Genomic DNA, 18,784 nt, shown 5'->3' with positions numbered 1-18,784 from the left:
TTCAGAAGCTGAGTCTCCAGTGTTGCATCTGGAAGGGCTTTTAACAAGAAAATAATTGTGAGATAGTTTTGGTGCTTCAGGAGAGAGTAAAACAAGCAGTTTGATGAGCAATTCTTCAGAAGTTTGTGGTAAAGTAATAATAAAAATGTGGATTCTGACCTCAAAAAGGCTGACTAGCGTAAATGACCATTTATAATCCTCTTTTAAAATCTCATAAATTTTATGTAAAAATATAATGACCCAAAAAGTATGTCCTTGAATTTGAAGGAGTCTGTTTATACAATTCACATAACTTGCCAAAAGAAAAAAAGAAAAGAAAAAAGAAATGCAGAGTTGGGTAACTTCTTTCTGAAAATAGAATGGCCCATTTTTCCTGGCACAGGTCCTTGGGGATTATTAGCAGTCAGTCCTGGGGGCCTCATGTCTTGGACCAGTGAGTGCAGGTAGTGCCATGTGTCACGCCCCGGCTTTCAACAAGTCTCGGCAAAGCTCTGAGACATGGCACACACATCGCTTCACAGCACCGTCAGCACCGAGCTCTGCGAGCACTGCACCGTGCCTGGGAGAGAGAAGCTGCAGACACCTCTGCCTCAGTGCGTGTCAGGGGCACAGTGTATCTGCCCCGCCCTGAACAGAAAGGTGAAGGAAACCATCAGCAAAGCCCATGATGAGCGTGGACAGCATGCTGTGTGACTTCTTACTAAGGAGCTGTCGAGGGCGACATTTTAGCCCTGGGTTGCCTTAGACGTTTTGTATATGGCATTTTGATGAAATAGCCAGTCTACTCTGGGTTTCATTTGTTTGGTTGATTTTATCATGTATTTCCTGAGTCCCCTGTAGATAGACCCTTAGATTGCACATTTGAATGCACATGTGCACATACAAACAACACACTCACCCTTAATTTGTATTGCTGTTTTCCTAAAATATATTCTTATAGTAAAGATATTGTGTAAATATCATAGAAGCATTCTGTAGATTGTTGTCAGAATTCAATTAGATGATGTTCCAAAGCCTTAAATAATGCCGTACTGTAAGAGCTCAAAGGTGTTTGGTCATATGCTTCTTGTTTTCATTGCTTCTGTCTTTCTTGCTAGACTTTGAGCCCCTAGATAAGATATTTGGTTAGAAAACCATAGTGGACATAGCTCAAAATGGCTTGAACAATAAGGAAATCTATTATCTTTATTAAGTAGTAAAGAAATATCATTGCCAGAAACTCAGAGAAGTGAGTCCAGAGCCAGTTCATTCTGGAGTTCCTGTCTTTCTGTGTATTCCACCCTCGGTGAGTTGGTTTTCCTCAAGGTCATCCTATCACGTGATACAAAGATCCTAGTGGTCTTTCTTGAGTAATGATGGCATCCCATTCTAAGCCCCTGGGAGATCTATCCTCACATGATTTAACATCATTAAAGAAATGGAACAGAGCTAGCATGGTTGGCCTAGACTATTGCTTTTCGTCCCTTTGGCCCCATGGAGGAAATAGATTTTGTATTGTGGTCACATTACCCATCACACATATATTTGAGCACTCTAAACAGTGAAACCTAATTCTTTAGAAAATGTCCTGAAAACAGAGTAATGACCTCTGCCGCCTGCAGTGGTTTGTATGTGAAATGCACAGCAAAGGCACCTGTGGTGGACTTGGTCCTCTGTCGGGAGGAGCTGACACCAGGACCTAGGACAGCTACACGTAGGATGTAGGATGTGGAGTAGGAGCACAGGGGAGCCGCTGGGTGTTGTCTCTTGTCCGGGATCCTTTCCATCTCCATTTCCTGATTGCTACGATATGAAGCTGCTTTGCTCTGTCGTATCCTCCTCACCACACTGGAAACCATGAACGGAAACAGTTCATGTCAGGTATTTAACAGCATGGTGACGTGAAAGCAACTAACACGCCAGTATTTTAAGATTAAGCACCATATTGCATATTTAGTGGCCAAACACACAAATATTAGCAAAGATTTAATGTAGCTAGGCTACTGATGAGGATTTTCCTGTCCTGAATGTGTGAGGGCAATGCTGTGAAGCTGTATGATATACTCAAGCTCAGTCCATTCACTTCTCGGATTCACACTCACTGTACTTGATATAGTAATATTAATAATAATTGGTCTGCAGAAGAGTCACTAATGTGTCCAGAACTCAGTAGAAACTTACAGAAATGCATGAATAGTAGGATTTGGAGATCATTAGAAACCATCTTAGAAGCTGCCTAGTGAAGTATGTGAAGATGAGTCAACTAAATTTAGTTTGTGATCCCAAGTTGAGTTCTGGATTGGTCAAACAGTTCTCTGCAGAGTGATTAAGATACTTCAGAAAACTTGAATGCAGGCTGTGCATTAGCCTGCTTTTAATAGTTGTGCTATGAATATGTGTGACACTGATCTTCCTGTTTGGAGAACACACTGGAGTGTCTATTTGATGGAAGACTATAAAGAGCTCTTTTTACTTGGGTGAACTTTTCTGGAGAGGTAACATTTACTCACCCCAGATAGGGCACCAACGACAGACCATGTTGTGTGTGGTGACCAGTGAGCTTATTTAATCAGACTGACTTAGCGTTTGCCTGATGCCCAGACAGTGCATCCTTGCAAGCTCTCACTAAACATGATGATAGCTCCCTCATAGCTGCAGCTACATAGATGGGAGCCCCATTAAACTCCCACATTCCCTCCAGAGACCACAGGGAGCCCCAGAGAATTATTACATCAGCTGAGAGGGAAGTGCCAGAAGCGGCTGTAGCCTCAGGTGCCCTGATTAAGACGACAGCGGCATTCTGCTCTGAAGCTAGCTTTCTACAGTAATACTTTTCTTTTCTGAATTCGAAATTGAAAGTTTAAAAATGTCATGGATTGTTTGCAATTTAAAATATGTGTATCTGGTTCTTGAATTCATTTTTACTGAGTGCATCTCAGTGTGCGTGTATGCATGCCATGGTGTGTAGTGTTTCTTTTTGAAAAGTTAAAAATACCTTATTTTTTATTCCTAGTCACTACTATAATTACAGGGCAATATACTTTATGTATTGAAAAGAAAAGGAAAGGGCTAGGACAGATAAAGGCCACAGAAATGTACATCTAGTGGACACTATATTGCTTAAACAGATAGCTGCACCTTTTGCAAACTGACTCTCACTCCTTGGAACAAGAAAGGTTCCTAGTTAAGCTGCTGTCATTTTTCTCATTGGATTTGGTTTGTTAGCATTGTGTGCACCTGTTTTCCTAAGGGGTGGCATTTTCCTGTGGTGTCTTTGCCTGACTTTGGTGTTAGTGATGGCCTTGGAGGATGAGGTAGGAGCTGTCACTCCCGTAGTTGAGGATCTGGGAAGTGTTGGCAGTAATTGCTCGAGGGATGTTTAGTCACATTCACCAATGGACCCTGGACCCAAGGTCTTCCTTCTACTGGAGGAATTCAAGCTTGAATCCCTTAGTAGGTCTGCTCAGCTGTTCTGTTTCTTCTTGGGTCAGTTCCTAGGGATTTTGCTAATTTTTTTTTATTCCTTTGTGGTTTAATTTATATTGACTAACAGTACACTTTTTACATTGTGTAAATGTCTGATTATGTTTTATGTAAAGTTACATTTAAACCACACAAAATAAAATGCTCCATAAAAACTGCCTTGCTTTATATATTTGATCTAAAATGCACTTTTGGTGATAATGCTTTATGCAGTATGGGTCTGCACCCTTTACCAATATTTGGTATTTGCCACCAGTTGTATTTCAATCTTTCTGTTTGGAATACTCAACAGTGCTTTTGTTTGTGTTTTTAATTTTGAAGTTTTAAAGCTGGCATCTACCAGAACATCATTACCAAAGATACACCTTTAGTCTATCAGGGTTTTTTTCTGTTTCCCTTTGTATGTGGTATATGAACGCGTATGTATGGTTTAGAATATATGGAAACAGATTCCTTAATTTCAGCTCATAACATTGTGCTTATGAGGAATGAAGGGATTTTCATGGTGTGCGTTAGTCAACCACCAATAAATATGGGCAGACATGAAACAGTATACAGGTGGCATTGCCTTCATTTGATCGCTGCTTCATCTTTATCTTTTCAGCACGACGTATCCCAGACTTTACTCAAGGCAACCCTGGACAGCATTGTGGAAGAGTGTGTCAGCTTTGTGGGGGTGGATATCAACATCTGTTCCGAGGTTCTGTTGCGGTGAGACGAAAGTTTAATTTGCTAACTGAGAGAAGGGGGCTTGTGTATAAAGTTGTCCAGCATAGAAAATCTGTAGGTTTATATGTTCCTGTAGAATAACCAGAGAGAAAGGAGTCATTTAAGGAAAGAATTGCAAGAGTGCACATAATTATTTTTAGTAGTGAACATCTGAAATAGTAACCATTGATTGCATCAGTGCTGCTGATTGAACTTAAATGAGGTTAGCATGGAATGTGCCATTGCCCCAACTGCAGAGTAGATGCCTTCACCGACCTAGTCTCTTGCAGGTACCTGTCAAAGCTGAAGGTAACCAAAAGGTGAGCACTTCTGCAGGTTCAAGGAGTGTCACGGTCACCTGTCCACACTAACTGGCTGTTTTCCTGGCAGTTACAGAGGAGTTCCTCTTTCTTTCCTTTGTTTTAGTTCACATTCTTGCTCTGGATGTACGGGTCTGCAGGTGCTCTTTGAAGTTCCTGGATCTGAGCCCTTCTCACCAAAACTGTGATAGTGGAAAATACCTTCTGTGTTCTAAGATACCACTTCCTCCTACCAAAGCCATAGTTGTAATTCCATGCTTGGAACTGTGCAGTGGAATTAGGGTTCTCTGTAATAACAATCTTTTAATTACAATCAAGCAAAGACCTTAGTGATAGAGTTTTCATGCCTTTATGGCAACCATGCCATTCACAGGGAAGTTCCTCTCCAAGTTCAGTTTTGTATAGCAATGGACCGGAATATTCTAATAGGGACGGCTACGTGAAGCCCTTCTCTAAGCTGAGCAGAGATGGACACACTTTTCCTGAGTTGGGAGATACAGAGATTGTGAGTCATATGGATAGCAGATGCTCTGTTGCTGCCTCAGTTCCACCATATCACAGGGAGCAACTGGCTTGTTGCTGCTTTGCATTTTCTCTTCTGTCCTGCTTTTGATTAATGCAGTCGCCTGGCGGTGTGTCATTGCAGTTGATGTTATGGTCCAGGTGATTTGTGACGTTGTATTTTTAGGTGAGATCTTTCTCTTTTCTTTTATAACTATTATTTTATTTTACCTTTTTATTTTTTTAGGCATATTGCAGGACTTAATGCCAACAGAGCCAAAAATATTATTGAGTGGCGAGAGAAGAATGGCCCTTTCATTAACCGAGAACAGTTGAAGAATGTAAAAGGGCTTGGTCCAAAATCCTTCCAGCAGTGTGCTGGCTTCATCAGAATCAACCAGGACTACATCCGAACATTCTGCAGGTGATTGTGAAGCTCGCACCTGGGGTGGTACTGCTAGCCTCCTCTGTTGTTCTTGTCCCGCCTGCTGACACTAAGCTCTAGATGCCCGTTGTCCGTCCTCTCACCCCCGCTGGGAGGGGGGGAGTATGTACTGTACTAGACTAGGAATACAGCAGTCAGCAAGGCAGAAAATCGCCTGTTCTCATGGGATCACGATTTAAGGCTTGGAAAGGACAGTAAGCCATACTAGTAAAACAAGCAGATTCAGATGGTGAGTAAGTGCTGTGAAAATTAAGGGATTTGGCTCTGTCCTGGGGGCCAAACAGCTGCTTTAGCTATATTATGCATTAGAAAATTATTTGAGCAAAGTTTTGAGTGAAATGAAGGGGCCAGCTGCACAGGGCTCATAGCACGCAACAAGTATGAGAAGTCCTGTGGCAGAGCCAGTTTTGATGTGTTCAGAAACAAGGCTCAACCGGATGACAGCGCCATGTCAGGGGAAGGAGAGGCTCAGCCGCATGATGGCAGCAGGCCGGGGAAGGAGAGTAGAGACTTCATGTGTCCATATTGCACTGCTGAGTTCATGCTGACCACCAGCCACCAGTTGGGGGGACTGAACTAAATCCTTCCCTACTAGTCCAAGTTGCCCAAAAGCAAAGAAATTGGATAAATTTAGTAGCATTTTATAGATATGAAGGGATATTCTTTATGCATCTGCTCCTTTAGGAATTCCTGGTTCATCAATGCATAATTTTTTCTCTTCACAAAATTGTAGGTCATGCAAAAGCAGTTTCACTCGGAAGTAGGTTAAGCGAATGTCAGCCCCATATGATGGTAGAATACATTACAAAGCTCAGTCATGAACGCAGTAACAAAACAGTTGGGTTTTGATAAGTAAATGGAGCAGAGTAAAATCTCAAATTCACTATAAAATAATTGGAATTTAGCTTATGATAAGGTGACATTTCATATACTGGTAGATCATGGATAGATAAAATCACAGAACAATGTAATTCAGAATGTTGGTGCATGCAGAGGATGCTGGCATCCTAACTCACTCTCATTGTCAGTAAATTCTAAGTAGTTCATAAAGTTATATGTAAAGGAGGAAGCTGTGAGTGCATAGCGAAAGACTGGGGAAACTCTTGCAGAACAGCAGGGTGGTAGGACTTCTTCCGAAGCAGATTACAAAGCGCAGAAGCTGGGCCTGGCAAGGCAGCTTAGTTGGTAATTGCTGCAGAACACGCACAAGAACCCGAGTCCCGGCACCACCTTAAAGCCCAGGTGTTGTGGGATATTTGTATGCCATATGAAGGTGTGTTGCTGCGATTGATGTAATAAAAAGCTGAATGGCCAAATCTAGGCAGGAGGTATAGGTGGGTCTTCCAGGCAGAGGGAGAACCTGGGAAAGAAGGAAGGCAGGGTTATGAGCTAGATGTTGAGAAGCAGGACGAGCATACAGAGTAAAGGTAACTGAACCACGTAAAAGAATGTAGATTCAAAGAGACGGGTTGATTCAAGTTATAAGAACTAGTTAGGAACAAGCCTAAGCTAAGGCTGAGCTTTCATAATTAATAATGTCTCTGTGACATTTTTTTGTGAGCTGGCTGCCCAAAAAGAAAGACTGCAGGCACCTCGGGAGTCTGCGCTCATCGGCAACGCACACACAAGACCCAGAAGCCATACATTAATAGTGTTGAAGATAAAATGGTCCTTTGTTAGCTTATATGTATTTTGAAAGCTTGGTCAGAAAATTCAAATAGTATTTAAAAAAAATAAGTGAGTGTGCCTTTATTTCTCACTTTTAGAGCTTCTTGTACCTATTTCCACATTGTAGATGTATTTCTACATCATTTGCTTGTGGCGTTCTCTGTTAAATATGAGCAGGAAGCTTATGCTATATAACATTTGAAATCTTTCCAAGTATTATGTACAGGTTCCTGCTATTTTCTTGTCATTTTCTACATGGCCTATGTAATATTTTAATTAATTATAGGCAGGCTATAATTTAATGTAATCTTTGCCTTATTGGTAAACATTTGAGTTTTAAAGCCTCATATTTTCAACTGGTGTCAGTACTTGAACTTTGTGACTGTTACATCTTCTAGACAACTCATGCCTTTAATAAGAATATCATATTAATTGCTACCTCTGTGATTTTGCCTTGGAATTTTCTGATGGCTAGCATTATTGCGCTGCTTGCCTCTACAGATCATGTGTGTTGTTATTTTCATGCCTAGCATTTAACTGTTGGTGTGCTTCTTGTAAGCATGTAGCTGGTCTCATGGCTCCCCTCAGCCTGACTCTGATGCATTTGTATGTATTGTAGTAATTAAATGCACTGAATATTCTGTCTTCTGTATTTTTCTCATCATGCTTTCTCCTGTGTCTCTCCTTGTTTTCCTGTCACATCTTTATTTAATCATCAGCTCTGTCCTCCAGAAAAGGGCTAGAAACTTAGCACTTTCCCAGCTGGCTTCTCTTTAGCTCTGTTTTCCTTCATGGAGAGATGAGCATGCATGCACACATACATGCATACATATATACAGTAGCATTATTTATATATAAATATATTTATATATTATTTTAATAACATTGATAAGCATTTGTTTAATGTTACTTTTTGTTTCTGTACTCCCCACTGTTTCTGTAGTGCATATTATTGTATAGGTTTTGCTGAAGTCTTACATGTCTGGAGATGTTTTTGGTTTGTCTTCCTATTGAATGCTGCACTCAGAGCATTTGACTCTGCACTCAGGGCATTTTCTTTACACCTTCAAGGTTAGTCGCCTGTGCTCTGACATCTCCTGTTTGCAGGTGATGGCTAATGCCAGGCTGATTGGGCTTGCCTTATCTCTAAATACTGAGTTTGAGATTACTCCTTTGAAAGCCGTTGTCTTTTCTCAAATAGATATTCTGAAGTGTCCTGTTTATATGTCAGATGTGAATCTAGCTTCATGCTGCATTCTGCATTCAGTAGTTTCTCTTGGGAACTTGGTTTTCCTCAGCTCTGAGAAACTATCTTTGCCATCTTACTATGATGGCAATGGTTTTATTTATTTCTTCATTTCCCCTAGAATGCCAGTTGTATGGACTGAATAATAAAAAAATCACATTAGTATTTTAAGCAAAATGTGATGGTATCTGTGAAGTGAATGACTGCCATGTGTGGTTTATATAGCAGAAGACTCAGTGCATAGTTAAGTCATGTTTCTTTGCTTTTCTACCTCACTTCCTCATTTTTTATCATGATTTTTCCTAACTGCAGTAGTGGGCCCACTGACTCTTCAGGCCAGAACCACCAGGGAGCTGCTGTGCTCACTGGTGAGAAGCTGGGCAAAAAGAAGACCAAAGCAGATGTCACCCTCACACCGAACCCACTGGACCAGACTTGCATCCATCCGGAATCCTATGACATAGCAGTCAGGTGAGCCGGAGGCCAGCTCCAGAACACTGCATGTTCACAGTGAGCTCTGCACAGCACATAGCCTTTGGACGGGCATAATGGGAGCTGAGACGCAAGGGCGTACCAAGCATGATAGCAGTTTTCAGAAGTTCCTGAGTTTCTGAGTTGACCACACATTATTTTATTGCTCTTTCTAGAACTGTGCCAGCCAATAAGCCCTGGTTCTAGGGAGAAGTGTATGAAGTGACAATTGCGTGGCATTCTCTGTTTGCTTTGGAAACTGGCATGACTGAATTGACTAGTACCTGGTCTAACTGGTGCCCTTTGAAAGACAAAGCCAACAGCCAGCTTTCCCAAGAAATTCTGTTCTGTTGGGTTATCAGAGTCTAATGTACTTTTAGTAGGGGCATATTAACAGAGAACAATGCTGAGATTATTTTCAGTACAAGAGAAGCTCAATATAAAGTGTTCAAAGAAAATGACTTTAAGATTTTTTTATTATATTTATCTGTTTGTGTGTACATACTTGGAGCGGGGTCGGAGACCAACAGCCATGCGGTCCTGAGACTAGGACAGTCATCAGACTTGACAGCAAGACTCGCTCACTGACCCATCTGACCCCAAAACAGCTTTTTAGTTGCTTTTATAATTACCTTTAAAGCTTTCAGTTAGTTTGAAACCTATGAGTTGATACATAACCAGAAATCCTAAGGTTCTGACTAGATTGTATAGTGGATTTAGAACCAGTTTGTTTTAACGCTGATGCTAAAGTATGGGATCTATAGATTGCTTTGAAACCGTTTGTATTTGCTCACTTTGGGGAATGTCATTGGCTGGCTTTCTTCAACAGTGTTTGTTATTATAAAGGTAGAGGAATAACTCAGAAAAGGAGACCTAGTCCACCATCACCACGGCAGTCTGCCCTCCCCTGTGTTTGGTTTTGAGAATTATTGACGCATACAGAGTATTCCATTACACCTTCATCTAATATTAGCATATCACTGCACCTGCCTTTTTATACACCTGTCCATATCTATCCATCTACTTATCATCAAACTTATTTAGCTGCTGAAATAAGAACATTGTAGACATCAGTGTATTTTTCCCTATTCTTCATGCACAACATAGTAATTCTTTAGTTTTTTTCTCTTGTAAAATTAACATAAAGTTTTTAGTGTACATTTGGAAAATACATATATCAATGTAACCCAAAACTCTTTCAAAATTAAAAATAACAAAAACAAAAACTACTGCTTTCATCACCAAACATTCCCTCCTGCTGAAACCTCCCAGGAGTTTGACAAAACTTAGCTCATTGCTCTTAGAACTTCGTAGAAACACTCCGACGCCACACAGATGTGCTCAGCACATGACCCAGACTCTGCCACACAGATGTGCTCAGCGCATGACCCAGACTCTGCCACACAGATGTGCTCAGCGCATGACCCAGACTCTGCCACACAGATGTGCTCAGCGTGTGTCCCGGACACTGCCACACAGATGTGTTCAGCGTGTGTCCCAGACTCTGCCACACAGATGTGCTCAGCCTGTGTCCCAGACTCTGCCACACAGATGTGCTCAGCCTGTGTCCCAGACTCTGCCACACAGATGTGCTCAGCGCATGACCCAGACTCTGCCACACAGATGTGCTCAGCGTGTGTCCCGGACACTGCCACACAGATGTGTTCAGCGTGTGTCCCAGACTCTGCCACACAGATGTGCTCAGCCTGTGTCCCAGACTCTGCCACACAGATGTGCTCAGCCTGTGTCCCAGACTCTGCCACACAGATGTGCTCAGCGCATGTCCCAGTTACTGCCACACAGATGTGCTCAGCGCATGACCCAGACTCTGCCACACAGATGGGCTCAGCGAGTGTCCCGGACTCTGCCACACAGATGTGCTCAGCGCGTGTCCCGGACACTGCCACACAGATGTGCTCAGCGCGTGTCCCGGACTCTGCCACACAGATGGGCTCAGCGAGTGTCCCGGACTCTGCCACACAGATGTGCTCAGCGCGTGTCCCGGACTCTGCCACACAGATGTGCTCAGCGTGTGTCCCAGACTCTGCCACACAGATGTGTTCAGCGCATGTCCCAGACTCTGCCACACAGATGTGCTCAGCGTGTGTCCCAGACTCTGCCACACAGATGTGCTCAGCGCATGTCCCAGTTACTGCCACACAGATGGGCTCAGCGCATGACCCAGACTCTGCCACACAGATGGGCTCAGCGTGTGTCCCAGACTCTGCCACACAGATGGGCTCAGCGCGTGTCCCAGACACTGCCACACAGATGTGTTCAGCGTGGGTCCCGGACACTGCCACACAGATGTGCTCAGCCTGTGTCCCAGACTCTGCCACACAGATGTGCTCAGCGTGTGTCCCAGACTCTGCCACACAGATGTGTTCAGCGTGTGTCCTGGACACTGCCACACAGATGTGCTCAGCCTGTGTCCCAGACTCTGCCACACAGATGTGCTCAGCCTGTGTCCCAGACTCTGCCACACAGATGTGCTCAGCCTGTGTCCCAGACTCTGCCACACAGATGTGCTCAGCCTGTGTCCCAGACTCTGCCACACAGATGTGTTCAGTGCATGTCCCAGTTACTGCCACACAGATGTGCTCAGCGCATGACCCAGACTCTGCCACACAGATGTGCTCAGCGTGTGTCCTGGACACTGCCACACAGATGTGCTCAGCGAGTGTCCCAGACTCTGCCACACAAATGTGCTCACCGGCGTGTCTTACCAGTGTAATACTCAAAGGTTTATTCCCTTTGTAACCAACACCAGTAACTTGTTTCTTTTACTTTCTTTTTGCTAGTTAATATTCCATTGTATAAATACACTACAGTCCTATCTATTATGCTTAAGGAATTATGAGCTATAGAAAAAAATTAATCTGCTTTACTATTTTTCACTCTCCGTACAACGTAAAACGTGCCTGTAACCTGAGGTCTCTAGAGCTGGCTTTGTAGCACATTTCTCAGTGGACCTGGAACACCCATTGCTCAAAGGGCAGATTCCATGAAGTGGAGGTTCCATTCTACAAGTGCCCACTCTTCCCATGCCATTCACAAGCATATTTTGTCACCCACACTTTGGGCCAGTTTGCTGTGAATTAGGGTTCCCCATCTTACGTTAGACCCTGTTTTTGATGTTAATACTGCAAAACAAACCAATAAACTGAGATCTCTATGATAGTCTCTTTGGGTTTGGTTGACTTGCCAGCTCACAGAACTTAGGGGAAAATATTTAAGTGCACCCTCTTGTTGTGCGTAGAGATGCACAGCTGTGTGTGCAGTGAGTTCCTGGGTGAGGTGTGACGTAAGGGCTACGACTGAAGCGTCTGCATCTTCTGCCTCTGCCCATGTCCAGCCTTCTAGAACTTAGACCTCATTCTTCTGGGTTGTTTTTTTAGGCATGAATGATTTCATCACTGGTGGTCAACTCAGAGTACAGCCTCTCCTGTCCCTGGAGATGTGGGACTGAAAGTTTTCTACTACCGTGGTTTTAAACAGTAAAGCCACCTTCCCCCACCCCCACACACATGCATGCTTGCAGGCACATATGTCCACTCAACCAATCCTTTACCCAGATCTCCATGGAGAATCAAATGCCTGTAGAAATGTGGCTTCATTTTTAGCTCTGAATTGTTAAATTAGTCTGTTTAGAATTGCTGTGGGTTTTGCCATGTTGGAGAACTCAGGGCCTTACCCATGCTAGGTATGTGCTCTACCACTGAACTTGACTAGTCCTTCCTGATGGCTCAGCCTAGTGTCCTTGCCACACGGTCCTGATTACTGTTGAACTCAAGTTCTCAGTTAGCAAGTCCAAACGAAATCTGCATCGGGTGTTCCAGATTATTTGTATTTTCCTATGATTTTTAGAACCAATTTGTTAATTTCTGTTAAACAATAATAGGGGTCAGGCGGGCACACCTTACATCCCAGAGCACAAAAGACAGGAAGGTGAATCTCTATGAGACTTCAAGGCCAGCCTGGATTATATATGGAGTTCCAGGCTAGCCAGGGCTACTTAGTGACTGCGACAAACAGGAAACTGGAAGTTAACTAATTCTTTCTGTGTATTTAGTTTTTCTTTTGTTTTCCTAAGCAAAGCTTAGTTTCCTGTACACAAGTGTTACTTGTGTTGCACCACTGTGTGGTGTTTTCAGTGATGTTATAGAAGCAGTTTCTAGTTTATGGCTTCTCTTTCCCCGTGTGTTAAGCTTCAGTTGATCTTTGTACAGTGCTCTCTCCTGCAGACCTGCCATAGGTGTGTATGTTTTTGTAGAATTCATAAATTTAGGTCATCAGCAAATAGATTAAAATTTTACCTCTTCCATTTTAACCTTCATGTTTTTAGTCCTTTTTCTTACCCGTTGCAATGATCAGAAGCTTCAGTATAATGCACAGGAGTAGCATGAGGGACTGTCTTAGGGTTCTGTTACTATAAAGAGATAACCTGTCCATGGCAACTCTTATGAAGGAAAACATTTAACTGGGGAGACTTCCAGTTCAGAGGTTTAGTTCATTGTCATTATGGTGAACATGGTAGCCTGCAGGCAACATGGTGCTAGAGAAGGAGCTGAGAATTTTGCATCTCTGATCTGAAGGCAGCAGGAAGTGAACTGAGTGTCACCATGAGTGTAGCTTGACCAGAAGAAACCTCAGAGCCCACCCTGTCAGTGACACACTTCTTCTAACAAGGCCACACCTAGTCCCACAATGCCACACCTCATAACAGTAACACTCCCAGTGGGTTTGTGGGTGCCAGTTATATCCAGACTGCCACGTTCCACTCCTTGGCCCCCATACACTTATAACAATATCATAACGCAATATGCATTTAGTACAACTTGAAACGTTCCCATACTCTATCACAGTCTCAATGATGTTTAAAAGTTCAAAATCTTTTCTGAGATCCATGCAATCTCTTAACTGTAATCCCCCATAAAATAAAAATCAAAAAACAGATAACTTCATGGGAACCTAATTGGCATGCTGTATTGTATAAGCCAGTCGTTTTCTATGTACATTTTTGTTTCTTTAATCCATTTGTAATATGGTTTATAAGATTTTTCGATTTGCTTCTATTGTAAGCATATATCCCTCTTATTTAAGATCTAGATCTTTTCATTGAGTGACTGTAATTTAGTAATAATATTTTAGTAATGGTTCCTTGTGGTGGATCCCTAGAAATAGTACTGCCTTGCCAGTGGTTCAAGAGATTCGGTGGCTCTTTACATTGAAAAATAACGTACCAGCTTGTGATGCTCTCAGCAGGGTTCAAGCCAGAGCAGTCTTCATTTCCCCTGGGAGGCAGGCATTTCTGCCAGCTCTCATGGGGACCAGTCTCCACCTGTGGAATATCAGTGCACAACTGGTGACTTCACTTCTCTCCGTGCTTCCTTTGGGGTGACCTATTTGCCCAGAAACAAGACAGCTGTTTCATAGGAAATTTCTTTTACATGCAGTCCCCTCCCCCAACGCCTCAGAAATTTGGAGATGAAATGGGTAATTACCTAATCACCCTTGGTGTCTTGTCCAGTGCTGAGCTGTAGAAGTCATATCTGGCTTTTATACGCGTCATCTAGATGACACTCAGCATAGATAGTTCCTACTCACAGTGGTGTCCTGCAGGCCTTAACCATTGAGCCATCTCTTAGCCTCCCAAGTGCTTTTGATCCGTGCTTGATTGAGTCTTGGCTGGCAGTTCCTTCAGATTCAGAGACCTAATTACACCATTATTATCGTATTTGTGTGATTTTTCTTGTTTGTCTATGTGTTCTTTGTATACTGAAGTCTGTCATTGTGTGAGCTCAAGACTTTAGTCTGCGTTGTTTACCTTTGTATTTGCTCATAATGTTGTCTTGAAATAAGAATGTTTAATATTGATGAACTAAATTTTTTCTTCCTTTTATGTAAGATGGTCCATCTTTTAATATGCTCATCTCAAGGAAGCCTAGTGTTTCCCTAATTTTTTAAAATTCCTTATGGTTCCAATATTTACTCCATGGGTTTTGTTGTTGAGGTTTTATTCACAGCTTAGAATGTGGTAGGGCCTGGAGAACATAGAGATGTGTGAAGGTAATGACCCTTAAAGGAGCACACTACAACAAGAAGAATTTAAACTAGGGGGAAGAGAGCTCATTTTCAGACAGGGCTGTCTTGTAGGTTCATGCAGGTGGTGGGAAAAAAAAGATGGACAGGGTATCTAGTAGCTGGAGAGAAGAGAATGCAGCTCAAGCTAATTTAAGGAGTTGTTGATAGACCAGTGAAAACAAACATTCATTGGCTACTTCCTCATTCCCAGGCATTTTAGATGGACCAGGATGTGTGAGCATCACAGCAACCCCAGGAAACTGGTGCTGATGTTATTCCCATTTCAGGCTGGCCAAGTCTCAGAGGGAGAAAGTCAATTGCCTGAGACAACTTAGCTTAGTAGAACCAAGATTTAAACCAGATCTGCCATCACTCAAAGCCTGAGTCATTAACTGGATCGTACTTTTCAAACTGGAGCCAGATTTGAATGCTGTCGCTGTGGTCGTGGTCTTCTCTGAAAGATAAAGTGTGGTGCCCCTTAAGGAAAAATTAGTGAATATTGGGAGTATCTATCTAAGCTTGAGTGTTCTTTCTGCTTCTCAAGAAAGCATCCTGTCTCCTAATTGAAGCTTTGCCTATTTATTTTATTGAGAAGTCTTCAGGAAGTGGATTTTTTCTAAAGCAGGTAGAGTTTTATACTATTCTGCTAAAGATGTGTTTCCTGGATGTTGTAGTAAAAAAGCATTCCTTTGTTTGTGTTTTAGAATAAGTAAAGTAAGCAGACCAGTAGGACCCACATTTGCTTTCTTCTTAATTAAGAAAATTTGAGGAACCAGAATAGAGGGGCAGAAAGCCAGAGGGGTTTGTCAGAAAGCATGGGGACTGATGGCATTTGAATGAAATGTGGGGGAAGCACTCACACCCTAGAAGACAGGAGGGAACGGGAACCAGCATTTCTTCAGGCCTTTGAGTCCCGTCCTCTGTGTCTCTTTAACTTGATTCCGGTCTTCTCCCACTCACAGGGTGACTTCACTTCCTTCCTCGCTGAAGAATTTGAAACTCCTCCACAGCCTCCTCTAGCTGCACCCCTCTCTGCACTCATTCTGCCCTGTCTTTCCCTAGCAGCTCTGTGTCCACCTTCACTTCCTCGTGCCACTAGGACTGTAGTGGTCTCTGTTAAGGAAGGAAGTGGCAGCGAGGAGAACACCGTGCTTCCGCTCTGAAAGTCTAGGACTGCTGCTGCGCCTCTGGTCTCCTCCACCCTGCTGACAGGTTTAGCTCAGACTTCTTACTGCTGTGATCTAGTGTCCCCTGCTGAGAGCTAAACGCTGCCTGCCCATTGTGCCTGCTTTTCATTGTCTTAGGGCTGTCTGCCTCTGATTCTTACTCTTTTCCTCCTCTCATTCCCTTTCAGTTTTCCATCCTTGTTCCTCTTTTGAAATTCTTTCTCAACCAGTGACCCGCTTATCTAAACCATCCTTAAACCACATACCCAAACTGCCTTATTTGACACTATCAGCTTGAGGCTGCCAGAAGTGATGGATCTTACTATTTAATGAGAATTGTGGCTTGTCTAGAAGCTGGAGAGTGACGCCGTGAAAAGGCTGCGGTGGTCTGCTGTGTTAGGAGTAGACTGTAAGGACGGAGGAAGAGTGTGGAGACAGACAAAGTGCAGTGCCCACATTCTCTGTGGATTTCCAGAGTACATGAAATGCAGTAAGTTATGAGTGACAAGAACAATATGAACACCAGGGACACTGTGGAGGACGGAGTGGAAACTCACTGCTAGAAGAGAGATACAGAAGGGAGACACTGAAAAACTGCAGAGTCATTGCTGCCCCATGACCTTTTTTCACTTTTGAGACCATCACTCTGCATGACTCCTGAATTTACTCTTAGTTTAAACTAGTCTTCTAAAGCTCAACCTGCACCTGCTGCCTCCTCAGCAGCTCAGTCTAGCATGTTTAAAGCTGAAAGCTGGGTCTCTCCTGAACTTTTGCTCCAAACATAACCTTCTTTATAGCAGATAATTTTCAGTTCATCCTCTCAGTTTCTTAGTACTGACCTTGTGAGATAGTGCTTACCAGTACTGTTACATTGTTGGAGGCTGCTTGTTTGTCCCGGATGCCCAGCCCTGAAATAACTACACAGAAACTGTATTAATTAAAATCACTGCTTGGCCTATTAGCTCTAGCTTCTCACTGACTAGCTCTTACATCTTAATTTAACCCATTAATTGAGTATTGCCTCATGGCTGTGGCTTACCAAGGTTCCATTTGGTTTCTGTCTCTGGCAGGCTACTTGGCTTCTCCCGACTCCACCTTCTTTCTCCCAGAATTCAGTTTAGTTTTCCCCGCCTGTCTCTATTCTGCCATGTAGAAGCCCAAGACAGCTTTATTCATTAACCAATAAAAGCAACACATATACAGGACTTCCCACACCACTGTTATGTCAGGGTTTGTGGCCCCAACATAGAAACCATTTTTTCCTAACTCCAACAACAAGAAGTCAAAATCATTTTTTTTTGCATCATCAGTCAATACTGACTCTCCAATAATCTTTTTCCATATCATAATTTTATTTTTTGTCGGTCAGTACCGACTTTTTAAAATTTCTTTTCGGTCAGTACCGTTGTTTTTAGTACCATTGGTCAGTACCAAATTTTTTCATCATCTTATATGCAGTTGTAAATATCAGGTCATTACCAGTAAGAGCACAATACCATTTGCTGTTATCAAATACCACTTTCAGACTCTGAGCAGCTGTTAAGCCCTTAGTCTGCCCCTTTCTTAAGTGAAGAGGGGTTTTAGTCATTTCTTATTTTGAGTCTTTCTTTCCCTGAGGATAAAGCTTAGGTCTTAGATTTTAGGTTTAATATTTTACTCAAAATAAATTTTGTGTCCCAGAAATTGAGGGCATTTAAATGTTTAGTCTGTATCTTAGTTTTAAAGCAAACAGGTTTCAAACCACAGCAAGCTACAGACATCGTACTCGTTTCTCCTGCTGGGCGGTTATCAGCTAGGCTGTCCTCAGATCCGTTGTCTTTCTACTGAATGCACCAAATCAGTCGCTCTGGAAGCCATCCGGCTTGGTTTTCATCATATCCACCCATATTTTCTCGTGGGTTCCTCACATCTGGTCACTTCTTCCTTGTTTTTTGGGGTTTGCAGATCAACCTCACGTTCTCCTCCGTCCTTTCCCTGGCTTTTCTCGGGGTTCAGATGTCAGCACCACATTCTCTTTCATACTTCTTGTCCTTTCTCCGCTTTTCTTGGGGTTCAGTGGTCAGCACTCACAGTCTCTCTTGTACTTTTTGTCCTTTCTCCGGCTTTTCTCGGGGTTCAGATGTCAGCACCACATTCTCTTTCATACTTCTTGTCCTTTCTCCGCTTTTCTTGGGGTTCAGTGGTCAGCACTCACAGTCTCTCTTGTACTTTTTGTCCTTTCTCCGGCTTTTCTCGGGGCTCAGTGGTCAGCACTCACAGTCTCTCTTGTACTTTTTGTCCTTTCTCCGGCTTTTCTCGGGGCTCAGTGGTCAGCACTCACAGTCTCTCTTGTACTTTTTGTCCTTTCTCCGGCTTTTCTCGGGGCTCAGTGGTCAGCACTCACAGTCTCTCTTGTACTTTTTGTCCTTTCTCCGGCTTTTCTCGGGGCTCAGTGGTCAGCACTCACAGTCTCTCTTGTACTTTTTGTCCTTTCTCCGGCTTTTCTCGGGGCTCAGTGGTCAGCCCCACGTTGGGCGCCATTATGTCAGGGTCCGTGCCCCCAACATAGAAACTATTTTCCCTAACTCAGTGGGTAAGGAGGCGTGAGAAATAATGAGACGCAGTTCACACAGCCATATTGGAAGGGCATCTCAGGCTTCATTCATTCCTGAAGAACTGCCCGCATTTATTATTCAAAATACCTTTTATCCCCCAGGTAAACCAAGGTGGATAC

The 18,784-nt window shown here is 43.0% G+C and overlaps 1 protein-coding gene across 1 annotated transcript in view; it reads left to right on the top strand.

The window, feature by feature from the left end:
• Positions 1-18,784, top strand: part of Srbd1 (S1 RNA binding domain 1) — a 177,522-nt gene that overhangs the window by 145,298 nt on the left and 13,440 nt on the right. The window contains exons 17-19 of the mRNA XM_075955407.1: positions 4,067-4,173; positions 5,239-5,415; positions 8,663-8,821. Of these exons, the coding sequence (XP_075811522.1) occupies positions 4,067-4,173; positions 5,239-5,415; positions 8,663-8,821 (443 nt within the window). The remainder of the gene's footprint in view (positions 1-4,066; positions 4,174-5,238; positions 5,416-8,662; positions 8,822-18,784) is intronic.

Source organism: Microtus pennsylvanicus, chromosome 21 (assembly GCF_037038515.1).
Source record: "Microtus pennsylvanicus isolate mMicPen1 chromosome 21, mMicPen1.hap1, whole genome shotgun sequence".
NCBI classification, from domain to species: domain Eukaryota; kingdom Metazoa; phylum Chordata; class Mammalia; order Rodentia; family Cricetidae; genus Microtus; species Microtus pennsylvanicus.
This window is presented reverse-complemented; position numbering and strand designations above follow the sequence as displayed.